This window comes from Eutrigla gurnardus (genome assembly GCF_963514095.1).
Source record: "Eutrigla gurnardus genome assembly, chromosome: 19".
In the NCBI taxonomy this organism is placed as follows: Eukaryota; Metazoa; Chordata; class Actinopteri; order Perciformes; family Triglidae; genus Eutrigla; species Eutrigla gurnardus.
Window position 1 is genome coordinate 1,557,400 of NC_139930.1, and position 18,047 is coordinate 1,575,446.

At 42.9% G+C, this 18,047-nt stretch overlaps 1 protein-coding gene and 1 long non-coding RNA gene across 2 annotated transcripts in view; both read left to right on the forward strand.

Moving 5' to 3' along the window:
- LOC311029360 overlaps positions 1-18,047 on the forward strand; it is a 200,993-nt gene that overhangs the window by 82,276 nt on the left and 100,670 nt on the right. The gene's annotated exons all lie outside the window — the stretch shown is intronic.
- The window catches only part of megf10 (multiple EGF-like-domains 10), a 96,830-nt gene that overhangs the window by 24,900 nt on the left and 53,883 nt on the right, over positions 1-18,047 (forward strand). The window contains exons 3-5 of the mRNA XM_084034431.1: positions 4,097-4,198; positions 4,631-4,731; positions 9,424-9,516. Coding sequence (XP_083890557.1) covers positions 4,097-4,198; positions 4,631-4,731; positions 9,424-9,516 — 296 coding nt within the window. The remainder of the gene's footprint in view (positions 1-4,096; positions 4,199-4,630; positions 4,732-9,423; positions 9,517-18,047) is intronic.

Here is an 18,047-nt window from a genome sequence, read left to right on the forward strand (position 1 = left end):
AACAAAGCAAGCCAGCATCAATGTTGTATGAACTCTTCAATCCTTCTGCTAAAACATGGGGCTGGATGCAGTTAAAAGCAGAAGAAAAGTCAATAAAAAGCAGACGAACAAGGGACTTGGCCTCCTCAAGATGTTTAAAAACCATGTTTAAAAGTGTCCCTGTCGCATCGTCCACACCTCTGCCCGACCTGTAGGCAAACTGAAGAGGATCTAGTTTTTCCTGTACGGTGTCCAGAAGTGCGTTTTTCACCAGTTTTTCGAAAGATTTCATCACAAGGCATGTAAGTGCCACAGGCCTGAAGTCATTTAGTTACTTCGGGGTGTTGTTTTTAGGCACTGGAACAATTATGGAGTCTTTCCACAAACAAGGGACCTTATGCAGCTGTAGGGACAGCTGGAAGATAAAACAGAATATATCTGCAAGCTGCACAGCACACTTTTTTAAAAGCCGACCTCCGATGCCATCTGGGCCAGGACTTTTCCTTTCCTTGATACCACTAAAAAGTTTTGAAACCATGGCCTCGTCAATATACACATTATTGTGGACAGTGTTAAAAACAACATCAACATTTATAAAACCAGACACCTCCTCACTAAAATCGTGGACATTAAAACGATTATAAAAAATGTTGAGTTCTTTGATAGGTCCCATGCCGGGCGTGAGTTGCCAGTGCTCAGAAGGCTTTCAACTTTGTCCTTATATGCAAGCTTGGCCAGTTTTAGTTCCTTTTTAACCTGCTTCGTCAGCTCCCTGTTCAGACAGATTTGGAGACCCAGGGTTTATTGTTAGAGAAGATGGAAATTGATTTCCGGGGGATGATCATCTCTTCACAGAAAGAAATATATGCAGACACAGATTCTGTTAGTTCATTAAATCCACACAGGTAACTTTGAAGATGTCCCAATCAGTGCAGGAGAAACAATCCTGGAGACACTGGGTGGATTCTTCCGTCCAGGCCGGAACTAACCGGTGTTCCGGCTTGTTTCTCTTCAGGACCGATTTATATGACGGAACGAGGTAAACATCATTGTGGTCCGACATGCCTAGTGGAGCTCTACGAAGGGACCGTTCTAAAACAAAGATCCAAGCACTTGGAGTTACGAGTTGGACAAGTTACATACTGGTAAAAATTACCCAGACACCTCCCCGGTTTACAATTGTTAAAATCACCCATGTCAAAGACCGGTGCGTCCGGCGCAATGTTCTGAAGCCGCTGCACCGAATTAGTCTTAGTTTGTGTAGCAGTGTCAACAGTAGCCATCGGGTGAATATACACGAGTTTCACAAACAGCTGTGGGAATTCTCTTGGGAGATAAAAAGGATGTAAAGATACGAAAGGAGTTCAATGTCGGGCGTACACAGGGACTCTCTAATGACTACTGTATTACACCATTCCTTGTTTACATATAGACACAGGCCCCCGCCAAGTGACTTACCGGTCACTGCAGGGTCTCTGTCCACACGAAAGGGTACTCCAAAGCCGCTTATCTCCAGATTGGACTGTAAGTCATGCTCCTTAAGCCAAGTTTCCGTGAAGGCAAGAAGACAAGCACTGCTGTATTCCGCCAGGAACTTCACGTTTGCCTGAAGCTCATCAATTTTGTTGCGCAGTGACCGGACATTTGCGACATTTGTCTTGGATTAATTAAATCCAGTGTATTTTGAATAAAAAAAGTACAATTTGAAGTGTATTTAGTGTTTAACAACTTCAAGTTTAGTGTACTTATATACATACTTGGTTAATGAAATAAAAATTACAAATGTATTGTGTGTCTTGCTAAAATATAAGAAATATACAATTATATTATGTATACTGTATATTCTTTTTGTAGTTATGTAGTATGCTCAATTAAAAATTATTTAATTAATATGCTTTCAGTGAATTGTTACAATAAGAATGTGTGTATTTTTTGGCAGGAGGAGAAACAGCAAGAGTGAAGTTTAAATTTTCAAAATAAAGCCTTTCAGACTCCCTATCATATCATATCACATCACTACATCCACTGGTCCATATTGTTCATAACTGGACTTTTAATGGTATTCACTTTGTCTGTAGGCTACTGCCAAACAAAGTAGGGAATAACAAACATAAACACAATTAAAACAGTAAATAAAACAGTGTTTACAATCATTGTGAAAGCTTGAAAAAAGGTGAAATTAGCTTTTGGCTGATTTCCGAATTGAACAGAAAGCTTGGAAATCCGTTAAGTGAGATTTAAAAGAAGAAAGCTGGAGGCAGATTTCCCAGCTATATTGCCTTTCACTGACTAATCTGAGGAAACAGCTGCACACGCACTCAGAGCCCAACTCGGTGTTGTTGTCCGGAAGACCACTGCTGGAGAAGGATTCACTGGATGACAAGAGAGTGACGGAACACACAAGCTGATGATGATAACACTCCCACCAACTTTTAGCAAAATGGTGGCATTAAGTCGGGCACAGTCCCCTCACAGCCAGAGGGTCCCGGGTTTGATTCCCGGGTAGGGTTCAGGTTTGCATGTTCTCCCCGTGTGAGCGTGGGTTCTCTCCGGGCCATGCAGGATGGACCTGTCTGTCTCTACATGTCAGCCCTGTGATAGACTGGTTACCTGTCTGTCTCTACATGTCAGCCCTGTGATAGACTGGTGACCTGTCTGTCTCTACATGTCAGCCCTGTGATAGACTGGTTACCTGTCTGTCTCTACATGTCAGCCCTGTGATAGACTGGTGACCTGTCTGTCTCTACATGTCAGCCCTGTGATAGACTGGTTACCTGTCTGTCTCTACATGTCAGCCCTGTGATAGACTGGTGACCTGTCTGTCTCTACATGTCAGCCCTGTGATAGACTGGTTACCTGTCTGTCTCTGCATGTCAGCCCTGTGATAGACTGGTTACCTGTCTGTCTCTACATGTCTCCCTGTGATATACTGGTTACCTGTCTGTCTCTACATGTCAGCCCTGTGATAGACTGGTTACCTGTCTGTCTCTACATGTCTCCCTGTGATATACTGGTTACCTGTCTGTCTCTACATGTCAGCCCTGTGATAGACTGGTTACCTGTCTGTCTCTACATGTCTCCCTGTGATAGACTGGTTACCTGTCTGTCTCTACATGTCGGCCCTGTGATACACTGGTTACCTGTCTGTCTCTACACGTCAGCCCTGTGATAGACTGGTTACCTGTCTGTCTCTACATGTCAGCCCTGTGATAGACTGGTGACCTGTCTGTCTCTACATGTCAGCCCTGTGATAGACTGGTTACCTGTCTGTCTCTACATGTCAGCCCTGTGATAGACTGGTGACCTGTCTGTCTCTACATGTCAGCCCTGTGATAGACTGGTTACCTGTCTGTCTCTGCATGTCAGCCCTGTGATAGACTGGTTACCTGTCTGTCTCTACATGTCTCCCTGTGATATACTGGTTACCTGTCTGTCTCTACATGTCAGCCCTGTGATAGACTGGTTACCTGTCTGTCTCTACATGTCTCCCTGTGATAGACTGGTTACCTGTCTGTCTCTACATGTCGGCCCTGTGATACACTGGTTACCTGTCTGTCTCTACATGTCGGCCCTGTGATACATGGGTTACCTGTCTGTCTCTACATGTCAGCCCTGTGATAGACTGGCTACCTGTCTGTCTCTATATGTCGGTGATGGACTCTCACCAATGGAGGGTCACACACCTTCTGACAGCAGGTTGTGAAATGTCACAAAATGAAATCTAGTCCTCTACACAGACACAAATCATCTCTCAGCACTAACACAATGCCAATGGAAAGTTAATCAGCATTCTTTTTCATGATGGACACATGTATGAGTTAGTGAGGTAGTGTTACGTGGATGGGAGGTGGGGTGGAGAGGAGTATGGGTCCACCAGACACCACCTGTCCTAAACTGTGGTTGTGAAGTGGCTCCTGGTGGTTTTGATAAACATTTGTTCACCAAGCAACACCAAACACATTGACAATTTTTGTCACTCAACACAAAAACAATACATACAACTTTGAGACTGTTGTAGTGGTACACAGATAATGGATTGGGGGGTGTCCTGTCCTGGTATGCATGAACCCCTGAACACACTGATTCCGATCTTTACTTTCTCTTTCTGTACTTTCAGTTACTCGGTGACAGTGCAGGAGTCGTACGCCCATCCCTTCGATCAGGTGTATTACACCAGCTGCACTGACATACTGAACTGGTTTAAGTGCACCAGACACAGGTGAGGACCATGTTGCTTAGAATGTGTATGAGTGTGGAGAATGTTGTGGTTTATTAAAGGACCATACTATACTTTAGCCTATGTCAAATGGACTTACATGTATCATCAAGGGCTTTGCACTAAATGCCAATATTTTCAGATTCACACACATTCAATATCTTGGAATGACATTTAGGCCACTATTAGATTGATAAATGTGCCTGACTTCCTTCATCCTGAGCCACTTTGTACCTTAGCACTTATCTCTGTTGTATACCAGCTATGGGTTAGGGGCTTGAAACTTGTTCTTGTGAAACACTTACCGATAGAGACATACTGTTGCACTTTCTTCACACTTATGTACTTATTTTAAGTTGCTTTGGATCAAAGTGAGATGCCAAATGCTAACCCTAACCCTAAATGTAAATGACATCACTTCCTGTCTGTGTGCAGGGTGAGCTATCGGACAGCCTATCGAAGAGGAGAAAAGACCATGTACAGGAGAAAGTCCCAATGCTGCCCAGGCTTCTATGAGAATGGAGATATCTGTGCTCGTGAGTATCTTCGTCATCATCATTGGCAATCACTGAAAGTTGAATACCCATTTGGTGGGTCTGATCATTTGTGAGTCTCCAGGTTCTGGAGAAATGGGGGCATTTGTGGATGGTTGTCATGGTAGTGGTTTGAAAGGCGTTTTGGTGGATCTCTTTTCTTCTACAGCATTGTGGAGGTCCTTTTCTTGCCATACCTCCATAGACCAACCTGCTCCACAGGTGTCTTTGGAAGCCACCTCCTCCCAATTGTTGAGGTTGAAGCAGCACTATCTCAAGAAGGCTTTAATGTTATTATGTTTGTACTTTTGATTTCTGTCTACCACAGGTGCGTTGCCCTGCGGGTATTTGGCATGCCCGTTCCATGCCATGCATGTAACATGACCATCCATTGTAACAGGTGCCTGGTGATGGCTCTTGTGTAAATTTGGGATGTTTGCTTGTGTTTAGAACGAGCACTAGGGCGTTGTCATCTGCATCACCCCTCCCCCAAGTCCCATAAAGTCCAGCACCGAAAACACCAAAAGTCCAAAAACATCAAGAAAGTATTCCGCAAAAAAAACACAAAAAAATAGTCCTTAGCAATGCATTGCAGAAAAAGTAGAAAAAATCTCAAGGCAGGTTCAAGCAAATAATACTCCACCAGGGTATTTCTTCATTAAGTCATTCCTTTCTTCTCCCAGGTTTTTCAACTCTTAACGAATGCCTTGATAGCGTGGCCTTCTCCGGATATTAGTGGGCTTTAAGATTACAGGATAATTTCATTCTCAAACACACCACACATCTTTCTCCATCCACACCAAACATTTCTCCTTTGTTCAGTACCAGCTTCCTGGTGCCTGCCCGTAGCTCCTCCCCTTCCCCTCTGAGGTCACTAGGTCTAAAATCCCAGTCACCTTGTTGTCCTGTCATATATAACAGAATAACAGTAGCCTGCATTATATGGCTTTTTGACAGCAGCAAAACACACAAAAACCAAATAAATAACCTGAAACACCATTAACCTTGCAAGGGTTTAAAAACATTTTGTTAATGGGGCACTTTTATTTACATATCTCTTGTACAATTCAGATAACCCTTGTAACCTCATGTGGCTATGTCACAAGCTTCCCGTTTGTCCTGTACAGTTTGACTGCAGTTTGACTGCAAACTGGTGAAATGGAGGATGGTATCTACCATAGCATGCTATCATTGCAGTCATGCCCTCATTCAGGAGACCTTATGTCTTGAGAATAATGTTTGGGCATCTTATAATCTTCATATGGACACGCCAGAGGGCAGGCCGATTCACAGGCTGAAGACCTTTGTGGGGTCAATGAATGCCATACCCCACAGTAGATACTGTTCCTATGGCAACTACTGTGCATGTATATGCTCCAGTAGCCCCCGTGAATTTTGCTTCGGTTTTTTCGTGGATGTTTTTTTCTGGAGCTTTGACAGGATGCAGTGATCAAGAGGGGAGATTGGATTAAGTGCAGCGGTCCTTGAGACAATCACAGAGCCACTGAATGTCAGTCGACCGCCCCAGGAAGAGAGGGAGGAGAGCCCAGATGGAAGCTAAGCTAACCCAGCTATGACTTAAGGCTACTCCACTACCTAGCATGCTCATGGCAGAAAAAAAGATGGAGGACTTGTCCATCATGTCCACGTTGTGAACCTGTGCTTGTGCTCGTGCATGAGGAACTGTAGGCTACCATGCCTCTTTCAACCGTGCCAGGGCCAAGGAAGTGTACCATAGACACAAGAGACTGGGAACATCATGATACTGACGGGCTGTATAAATCATGTCAGAGGTTCCGCTGGCAGAATGAAAAGCAAATTACAGGCAAAACCTGGATAAATGAGTCAAGGGATATACAAAATGAACATGTTGTGAATCATATGGCTTTCACAGTCACCACACTGCAGGCATTTTTGGGAATTCCTTGTGATTAGCCTACAAACTGCCTCTCAAGGCTGAGAAAAAGTAGGAAATGTGGTTCAGCTGAATGGCTGTTGGTCCTTAGAAAAACAGAACCTTTGTCTTCCAACATATCATCACAGTGACTTCACTTTGCCAATGAGGCACACTGTGAGTGTGCACACGCCCGCCCCCACCCCTCCCACATCAGCCGCCAGCAGGCAGTAACAGGTGTGAAGCCGCAGTAGCCAGTGGCAAAAACAACAACTGTTGTTCAGCAGCGACAGTAAAAGACATCATTATGCCAACACACGGCTTGTTGTTATGATGGCTGAGTAAGTTGCTGATAAAAGTCATAATATCTGTGTGCTATGATGGAGATGGAAACCACAGTTTGATTCATGCAGGGGGACTGTGAAAATGTGTGCCCCCGGAGATCAGAGGGAAGTTATTTTGGAGTGAAAAGGCTCTCTTGTTTAAGCAACTATCACATGTTGCTCTGAGAATCTCACTGAGAATTTGCCAGATACTGCAGGCAGCTTGGCATTTCCAGATGGGACGGATAGGAAAGGAAGTCAAATTGCATTTAGGGTTATATTTAGTGCACTTCCTTTGGAAGGATTCAGTGTGCCTGCTAGATATTAGAATTCCAAAATGTGCTGTGAAGCCCAGAGTAGTTCAGTTATGACACATACACTATATTGCCAAACGTATTGGCTCACCTGCCCTATGAACTTAAGTGACATCCCATTCTTAATCCATAGGGTTTAATATGACGTCGGTCCACCCTTTGCAGCTATAGCAGCTTCAACTCATCTGGAAGGCTTTCCACAAGGTTTAGGAGTGTGTTTATGGGACTTTTTGACCATTCTTCCAGAAGTGTATTTGTGAGGTCACACACTGATGTTGGAGGGAAGGCCTGGCTCTCAGTCTCCACTCTAATTCTTCCCAAAGGTGTTCTATCGGGTTGAGGTCAGGATTCTGTGCAGGCCAGTCAAGTTCATCCACACCAAACTCTCTCCTCCATGTCTTTATGGACCTTGCTTTGTGCACTGGTGCACAGTCATGTTGGAACAGGAAGAGGCCATCCCCAAACTGTTCCACAAAGTTGGGAGCATGGAATTGTCCAACATCTCTTGGAATGCTGACCTCGCTCCGTCATTTTACGTGGTCTACCACTTCTTGGCTGAGTTGCTGTCTTTCCCAATCGATTCCACTTTGTTATAATCCCACTGACAGTTGACTGTGGAATATTTAGGAGTGAGGACATTTCACGACTGGACTTGTTGCACAGGTGGCATCCTATCACAGTACCACGCTGGTTTAAAACAGTCATGGGTGCTTGCTTTTATACACCTGTGGCCATGGAAGTGATTGGAACACCAGATTTCAATTATTTGGATGGGCGAGTGAATACTTTTGGCAACATGGTGTAGATGAGATGTGACGCACAATGCACACTTTTGTGTCTTTATGAGACAGACGGGGCTTTCAACTAACCAACATTAACCCAAAGTGTTATGTGCAGTGCAATGCTGTGCTGCTCACACTGATGCAAAGCAAATTTTCACCTCAAATTACTTGTGCAAGTTTGGTTGGAAAAGCCTCGAGGACAAAAAGTTATCCAAAGATGTCCAGAATATTAAGGGGCATGGCCAGGGCGACGCAATGACTGGCCTACTATTTTAAACCTTCGCCAAAAGCAGCCAAGCTATTATAACTCCAGTGTTTCTTCTCTGATCTGCTACAAAGTTTCCATACTTGATTAGAGTCCCACCCTGAACACGTCTGCACTGTAATATTGACGTACAGTCAGAGCGCCACCTACTGGCGACAGGAAATGTCACTGATTTTGTGACTTTTTCCAAGTAAAAGCCACACCTGATTTTTTTTTGACTAATTCCTCTCATTTCAGCCTGCAGAGAGGACACAGGGGGAGGAGGGTGTTCACACTAGGGGAAGGAGGAGAGATGTCAGGAAGGCATGGACATGTGTGTGAGCTCTGTGACTGAAATGTAGTTTCACTTTGAATCACACCAGATCAACAGTCATGAAACTTTCCACACCTGCTAATGATCTTATTCATTGTCTCATCTGCTCCACACTTCACACCCACCTCGGACAGCAGTCAGGAAGATAGATGGCTTTGAAAAATTCAACACTATACTCTATACACAATATACTGTCATGCTATCATAACAGAGTTACACACAGTGTCAAAAAGAAATATAGGTGAAAACAATTATTACAAATTTCAATTAATATACTTGATTAGACAGAAGATAAAACACATTGTTGAAATAAACCTTAATAATGGTTGGTGCTTATTACACCACTCGGCCATTAGTAGCAGTGAAAATAAATTATGGTCTGGATGACTTCTGTGCCTTATGATGGTATATGGTATATCAAAACATCCAAGTCTGGCGTCATTTTTAGCATTTTCTGAGCAGAATTCCTTAAACTTGGAACATATTTAAGGTGAACTATTCGGATCGGGGCCTCCTTGCAACAAAAAAGAAAACTTGTGTATGCATAGGGCCATGAAAGCTGGTTGAAAGTCTGTTCAAACCTGGTCTGGGAAAACAACTTTCCAGTGAATGTATTTCAAAGGTAAAGCCGCTGATTATTTATAACTGAAGTGATGCTTCAAAGCAATCCTTTTTTTGTGACAAGTAAGCTAAGGTAACACGAGTCCAAGTAGAGTAGCAATTCAGATTCACGTCTTAATTCTACACTTGTGTTAAAAGGGAAACGTGTACTGATCCTTGTCTTCCTGTCTCGTCCGTGTCCAGCTCATTGTGCAGAGAACTGTGTCCACGGCCGTTGCATGGCCCCCAACACCTGCCAGTGTGAGCCAGGCTGGGGGGGATCCAACTGCTCCAGTGGTAAGTCCTCCAGCTGTTGCTGTCTGTCCTTTCTTTCTGTGTGTCTCTGGTCTTCTCTGAAAGCACTCTGAACTCATAAGAGGCAAACAGCCTGGTATCATCTTACTGCCTGCTGCACTGTATCACACCAACAGTCACAAGTGCCAAACAGTTTGTTTTCATGTTTTTCAGACAGACATACATACATATCCGCAAATAATGTACTTTAGTACACATTTGAGAAACAAATGTCAGAGAATTATAATATGGATACTTAAGTTCTAAATGAGCTTATGAAATAAAATGTGTTAATATAATAAAGTTCAAATTAGCTCCAACTCAACCAAAAATACATATGGCTGGGCAAATTAGAAAGCCTTCAATATAGTGGAGCAGATAAGTGCTACAATCTTTCAATTTGTGATACAAGCGTGAAAATTGGCATGAACAGTCTCCATGGGTCACTTGACAAGAAAATTGTCAGAGACATTTGAAATGTCAAGATGGTGGCCATTTTTCAAGATGGCCGACACCTTGGTGGTGCAGTTAAGTGGTAAAATGGTTTATTTGGTGATACAAACATGCAAATTGGCATGAGCAGTCTCCATGGGTCACTTGACAAGAAACTGGTCCGAGACATTTGAAATTTCAAGATGGCGGCCATTTTTCAAGATGGCCGACACCTTAGTGGAGCAGTTAAGTGATATAATGGTTTATTTGGTGATACAAGCAGAGAGAAGAGAGAAGACAAGATGGATCCCAATACATGAGGTGGTTTCAGCCATAGGACCAGAGAAAACACATGGTATCCTCTTCTTCCATGCCTTCAGTGGTTGTGACATTGTGTCATCCTTCCATGGCAAATCAAAGAAGTCTGCCTGGAAAACATGGGACGTGTGTGATGAGGTCTCAAAAACATTTGTAAGACTCAGCGAATGTCCCTCTGCAGTAGAAGATAAGTGACCTGCAAGCTTTGGAGAGATTTGTTGTGCTAATGTATGACAGGTCCAGCAATGTCACAACTGTGAACGAGGCCAGGTTTGATCTCTTTGCCAGAAAGCAAAGACAATATGATTTGATCCCACCAACTCAAGCAGCACTCAAAGAACATGCCAAACGTGCTTCTTATGAAGCTGGATATGTGTGGGGACAGGCATTGAAGCGACATTCACAAATGGCAAGCCCATCCAACTGGGGATGGGTGGTACAGGACGAGGAGTTGACCAAATGTGGGTGCACCAAGGCATGTACTGGAAGGTGTAAGTGCTTCAGATATGGACTCAGTTGCACATGCCTATGTAGTTGCCCCTGCTAGAACCTATTTGCATGTTTCTTTTGCAGGAGTTATTCCCTGTTGTCCTGTGTTTTCAGGTGTAGGCCTATGGCTCGGCTTTCCCTCGCCACATTGGCACATCATGTTTTACTTTGTCACCAGCCTATTAATGTGAAATTTTCAGTTGTTACTTTGTAGCATTGCTTCCACTGCCTATATTTAACAGTGAAGCACATTTTCAGTTTAGTTCCTTAGTTTGAGATACTTTCTGTTTGTCATGGTTCTGTGGCTGTGTCAGCCAGAGCCTCTGGATCGGTCCTTATTGTCATTCAGTATTAGCCATTGCTCAATTATTATTTTAAGGCACTGTTCGTTCAGCATCACAACTGTGCTAATTTATTAATCTTATTTTTTGTTTCCCCATCCCTTAGTATTTATTTGACTAATTTAATGGCTGTTAGTTAAAAAAAGAACTTAAAAAAAAACTCCCTTGTGACTGTTACCTTGTCGTGGTAAGGGAGCTTGTGTACCTCAATGAACCCTGAAAGAGCTATGCCAGTGGGAGGCAACTCCTGACAGGTTTTACAAAACTGGACAGGTCGTGGGCGAGGAATCGGACAGAACACAGTAAAACAACCTCTCTTGATAGAGCCTTTTGAGGAACACAATACATTTCTATGAGAAAATGTATCATTTAAAGATCCACATGGCAGATGGCAGTCATCCTAATAAATGGCCGCCATCTTGAAATTTCAAGTCGATGTGGTGATCATTTGGTCAACTCCCAACAACTCTCCGCAATATAGGTGGAAGTGGAGTCCAGAAGACTTTCCACTCCTAGTCCTGTACCACCCATCCCCAGTTGGATGGGCTTGCCATTTGTGAATGTCGCTTCAATGCCTGTCCCCACACATATCCAGCACGTTTGGCATGCTCTTTGAGTGCTGCTTGAGTTGGATCAAGTCATATTGTCTTTGCTTTCTGGCCAAGAGATCAAGCCTGGCCTCGTCCACAGTTGACCTGTCATACATTAGCACAACAAATCTCTCCAAAGCTTGCAGGTCACTTATCTTCCACTGCAGAGGGACATTCGCTGAGTCTGCCTCTTCTTCTTCTAGAGCTTTTGAGGATCCAGGGGGTGGCCATCTTGAAAATAGAAATTTAAAGTGGCTGGGAGTGTTTTCTTGACAAGCAACCCTTAGAGACTGCTCATACCAATTTGCATGCTTGTGTCACTAACTAAACAATCATATCGCTTAACTGCTCCATTTAGGTGGTGGCCATCTTGAAAAATGGCCGCCATCTCGAAATTTCAAGTAGCTGTGGGTGGCTTATTGTCAGGTGACCCACAGAAACGGCTCATGCCAATTTTCATGCTTGTATCACCAAATAAACCATTATATCACTTAACTGCACCACTAAGGTGTCAGCCATCTTGAAAAATGGCCGCCATCTTGAAATTTCAAATGTCTCGGACAATTTTCTTGTCTAGTGACCGTTGGAGACTGTTCATGCCAATTTTCACGCTTGTATCATCAACTGAAAGATTCTGACAAAAATAAGCACTTAGCCGCTCCACTAATACCGATACCACAACAATACATTTTTCAATACTTTGTGACTGAAATCCACATTTTTTACACACCGTCATTATTGTAAAGAGTTCAGAGACATAATGGGGTGTCAGAATCGTTCCGCCTCTGAGTCTGCAATGAAGGTAGTCTCAGAGCCGCAACAAAGGCGAAACAAGGCAACTTCCCTATGGAGATGGACAGGAAGCCGGAACAGAAGGTGACGATTTGAAGATCCAAAGAACATAGAAAGTCAGCAGTTGCTTGTGCAAGGCCGCCATTGTATCATCAACATGTTGTATCATCAACATGTTGTATATGATGCACAGCAACTTTGCTTGTGCTTGAAGACAAGTAAATGTGCACAACAAGCAAAAGAAACTCTCGGTTCAGCTTACACTGTTGTTTTGGTGTGCTAGGGGTGATCGTATTTCTGATGCTTATTTAGTACGTCACACCACCGTCGACGCGTTACGTCACGCCCTCTCTGGATGCTTTGTGAAAGTAGACACCGATGTGGCACCAAGCCTCAAACCAAAGTTCTTTACAAACGGTGCGATCGCAAAAAGGATAACGAGTCATTTCCCGTTATCCTTTTTGCGATTGTTGACTTCAAAACGAAAGTCGGATGTCCGCAACGTAGCCTAGACGGACGGTTTATCCACTTAATCATTGTGTGCGTCTCTCCCCCGACCCTCCCAACAAAAATCCCGTCCCCCCTCTGAGAAAATAGTTCCTACGTCCATGAACAATGTTATTCATTTCTATCATAGAAACACACGTTAGCAGCACAGCTAACGCTAACATCATTAGCACTGTCCTGTTACGGGCATTCGGCTGTCCGGCTGTCCAGCCGCCGTCCAGCTTGCTGACGGAGGATACGCCAACAGCTCTTGCAACCTCGAGTCTGGAGGGGAGGGGGTGGAGGGGGAGGCGGATACGACTCGCCGCAGTGTTTTGAATTTGAGTGTCGTACCGTTTTTGGCCACATTCTTACATATGGCGCCTTTAACTGCACCACTACGGTGTCAGCCATCTTGAAAAATGGCCGCCATCTTGAAATTTCAAATGTCTCAGACAATTTTCTTGTCAAGTGACCCATGGAGACTGTTCATGCCAATTTTCATGCTTGTATCACCAAATAAACCATTATATCACTTAACTGCACCACTAAGGTGTCGGCCATCTTCAAAAATGGCCGTCATCTTAAAATTTCAAATGTCTCGAAAATTTTCTTGTCAAGTGACCCATGGAGACTGCTCATGCCAATTGTCATGCTTGTATCACCAAATAAACCATTATATCACTTAACTGTTCCAGTTGTCGGCCATCTTGAAAAATGGCCGCCATCTTGAAATTTCAAATGTCTCGGACAATTTTCTTGTCAAGTGACCCATGGAGACTGTTCATGCCAATTTTCACGCTTGTATCATCAACTGAAATATTCTGACATTAATAAGCACTTAGCTGCTCCACTAATACCGATACCACAACAATACATTTTTCAATACTTTGTGACTGAAATCCACATTTTTTACACACCGTGATTATTGTAAAGGGTTCAGAGACATAATGGGGTGTCAGAATCGTTCCGCCTCTGAGTCTGCAATGAAGGTAGTCCCAGAGACGCAACAAAGGCGAAACAAGGCAACTTCCCTACGGAGATGGACAGGAAGCCGGAACAGAAGGTGACGATTTGAAGATCCAAAGAACATAGAAAGTCAGCAGTTGCTTGTGCAAGGCCGCCATTGTATCATCAACATGTTGTATCATCAACATGTTGTATATGATGCACAGCAACTTTGCTTGTGCTTGAAGACAAGTAAATGTGCACAACAAGCAAAAGAAACTCTCGGTTCAGCTTACACTGTTGTTTTGGTGTGCTAGGGGTGATCGTATTTCTGATGCTTATTTAGTATGTCACACCACCGTCGACGCGTTACGTCACGCCCTCTCTGGATGCTTTGTGAAAGTAGACACCGATGTGGCACTAAGCCTCAAACCAAAGTTCTTTACAAACGGTGCGATCGCATCATGTCGAGGAGTCTTCTTTCCCTGATTATGACGGAAGCTCTGTGTCAAAGGTCAGGGGTCTACGAAGGATCTTTCAACGGCTGAATTTCAGGAATGCTACATCATCGCATCCCACCGACTGTTCCAATATCCAGGATGCAACATGTTTTACAGTGGACAGAGTCCTTCATTACTTCAACCTGTACACTATCAGTTATTTTACCTCAGCAGTCGTATCTGTCGTGTTTGATTGAAATGTGTTTTACAATCTGTGGAGTAAAATGTTTTTCAATGTAGTCTGGTGGCTTTGAGGAGAGCATTTTTAATGTTTTAAAATGTTCATAATTAATAATAATTGTAAAACTCCCTGTTCATCTGATTGAATTTTTCGTAGGCCTATATATTTTGAATTTGCTTATTTGAGGAATGCAAAATCAATATTTTTACAAGAACATCTAAATGTAGTTAAAACAAATAAACACCTCAATTTGTTCAAAATTGTGTTCTGCGTATGCTAGGAAGGAGTTTTTCCTGGACTCTGAAGGACACGTCTTACCAAGGAAACATCCTTGATTTGAGTAACACCACATCTAACTCTCAACAACAGAACAACAATATGTGTATTTCCCAAAATGTTGCACAATTTCTTTGTAAAGGATCTGAATTCTTAATCCACAACTGTGTGTAATGAAATATATTATTTGTGTTGATCTTCATAGTATTGGATGTATTTGTTTATTGTTTATTGTTCACATCGTCTGGCTAAGCTCAGCCATGACTTGAGGCTGATATTATTTTTCTATTATACATCACAATATATATAAGAGTTCCGCCTTTCATTCAGACATTCACATGATCCATTCACATGAGCCAACCGCGAATAGCTCCTTCATTTCCATTGCAGCATTACATTGTGGGTAAATGTATTTTCCTACATTGGTAGTATATTGTTTGTCACAGCTAATATAATTGTACTTGGCCTATTCCTCTGAGGTCATATCACTACAGCTTGTAAATACCTACCAACTCAGTTTCTCTGAGCCCTGGTCATCTCTCCTGTCTATGAATGGCCATGTGTTTGTGGAAACACCGTTGTATTTTCTTAGTTAAGTCATTGAGCCATATTATCAGAATTCATAGCTTTCAAATATTACCTTCCAGTTGCCTCTTGCTTAATTTGATTGGCTCCCAGGGCCAAGTGTGTCAAAGTGTATTGTCCCAGCTCACCGGGTGTGTGGCTAGTTAGCTACGTAGCTCGTCCAGGGGTGTGAGGCACAGGAACCATTGGATCCAGAATTAGCACACAAGCTGACCAGCCAGCTGTTAGCTAGTCAGCTAGCTAGCGTACTTTCCTACGGTGCGATAATTTTGTGGATGAAGCATTAAGTTGGTAAATGTAGTCATTTAGTCCGTCGCTCTATGCTACATAACATTACTCCATGATAGGAAATACCGTAACACCAAACTTGGCTTTCTTACAATGGCTACAGCCATCACAATGGCAACAGGACACATAAACATGGCCGCCCTGCTATGTTGATTTGAATGGGAATGTCCGTTCTAGTCCTGTCATATTTCAATGGAGAAATCCTTGTTTTCAACCCATCAGTTGTAAGTGGTGTCATTTTATTCAAACTGTATGTTAGCATGGATGTAAAAGTGATCCGCATGTGGAGATGCAGCTTCATACGTCACTGTATTTACTACACATAGCAAATTATTATTGAAATGTAGGATCCAGAGTTGTTGGAGTGTGACCCATAGACCCTTTTATAGCTGACATCATCAAAAATATGCACGTTGTCAATGTCAGCGTGGTTTTGTCCCAGCCATCCAGACGAGTTAGAAGCTTTGAACATGGAATTAAACAAGAGCAGCATCTAAATGTCTGCTTGTTACAGGTTCACTCAGACAGGATCAGGACCATTTCAGAGGGACAGGTGTTTCAGTTGAACCAGTGACCATGTTAACTGGTGACTTTCAGCTCATAGTAACTTCAGTACATTGGTGGTGTAGATAATAAACACAGTTAACAAGGTCACTGGTTCATCCAAACATAGAGCTCCAAGCTGGCATGTATGTCCACCATTTTGATTTCTTCATGGAAGTTCAATACTCAGTCTGGAGAATTCAAGTCATCTCCCCAGTGGAGAAAATGTTCCCACGCTGATCGGGTTAGCAGTGTTGGTTCAGGGTTATTTTTATTTCTACTTATGCGGCTGTAATGTGTCTGGATGCAGGCCTACATAGTGATATATACGGGGTGTGGCCCTGCTGTCTTTGGTTTCAGCCTGTAATAAAGGAGCTTATTATTGTGTCTGAGCCTGGGGCTCCCCTGAGCCCCACTAGACCCAGCCTGTCTGTCTGCTCTTACAAATTGTAATAAAGTTTCTCTTGTCAGTAGGAACCCAATGAAAGTAGTATGCATGACTTGGAAATGTGAGGCTCAATCATGGAAATAAGAGGTGTTCGTTAGGAACCATGTTATGAGTATTCCTTCTCTTTTGTCTCCTTTTCAAGTGATGAGCAAAAACCATTACACACATTGTAGAATAATCAAAAAAATATTTGTATTGTTGTAAAATGGTCAACTTTGAGAACTGTGTATCCCGTCACTAAAGTAATATATATTGATATTACTTTAGGGACGGAATACACAGTCCTGCTTCTTGTTCCCCCATGGACTTATTTTTCTTAAAGGTAAAGCCAACGCTGAAGTGCTTTAAATTAGCATTTTCTCTACATCAGGTTGCACAAAGAAGTCTGAAGGTATTCAATTCATTAAAATGTTATTTATAGTGTCATATACCAAGAGAAGTGATCTCAGGATGAGCAAAACAAGACTACTTGGTTAGGTTTAGTAAAAAACATCGCACTCGCTAGTATGTCTCTTCTAAATCTTAATCTCTTCATTCCCAGTAACCACTGGTTTGTGTCTCTGGGACAATAAATGAGCTGGATCAGTCCACAGATCAATAGCAGACTGAAGCCCAGGCAGACCAGTGAGCTGTGAGCTGTCCCTGATGTGTCCATGCTGTGGTGTTCAATGGTACTGAACATCCCACATGTTGGATGTATAAATCAGTAACGTGGCAGTGCTCTGATCCACATGTTTTTACTTGAAATGTCGTAATTAAGGGAAGAACTGAGTTTACTTGAAAAGCAGCAAATGTAGTTAGATGTAGATCTATTGGGTCAGTCACTCCATTAGGCCTTTGTCCCCTTCACATGGCTTTAATTTCCTTAAGAGCCACCAAGGATTTGGATGCACTGACTGTGTTTTACAGGTCAGCAGGCCCCAACAATATGTCTGAGGATCAATTTAGGGGCCATGAACAGGAAATGGGGGAAGGCTGCATTCAGGGGAAAGCAGGAATAATAGGAGAAAATTGTGTGGTAGGGAATGACCCAGGGCGCTGGAGCTTGTGATTTAGTGCACATGATAACAAAACAAGATGCTCAGAAGGCCTCAAGTTCAGCTGTGAGAATATGGCAAAACAGCAACTACAACATGTACTGTATGTCTTACTCTTTTTATAAACCATATACCTACAGATCTTCATTTCCTCATGCTTTTGTGTTCTCTTCACATCACCTTTTATTTTGATTTGATTCAAAATGAGTCCATCTATGAGCTTTATTATTAGTCCAGGTCTAATACAACTCCAAAACCCCCGAAAACAAAAAGGCAGTAG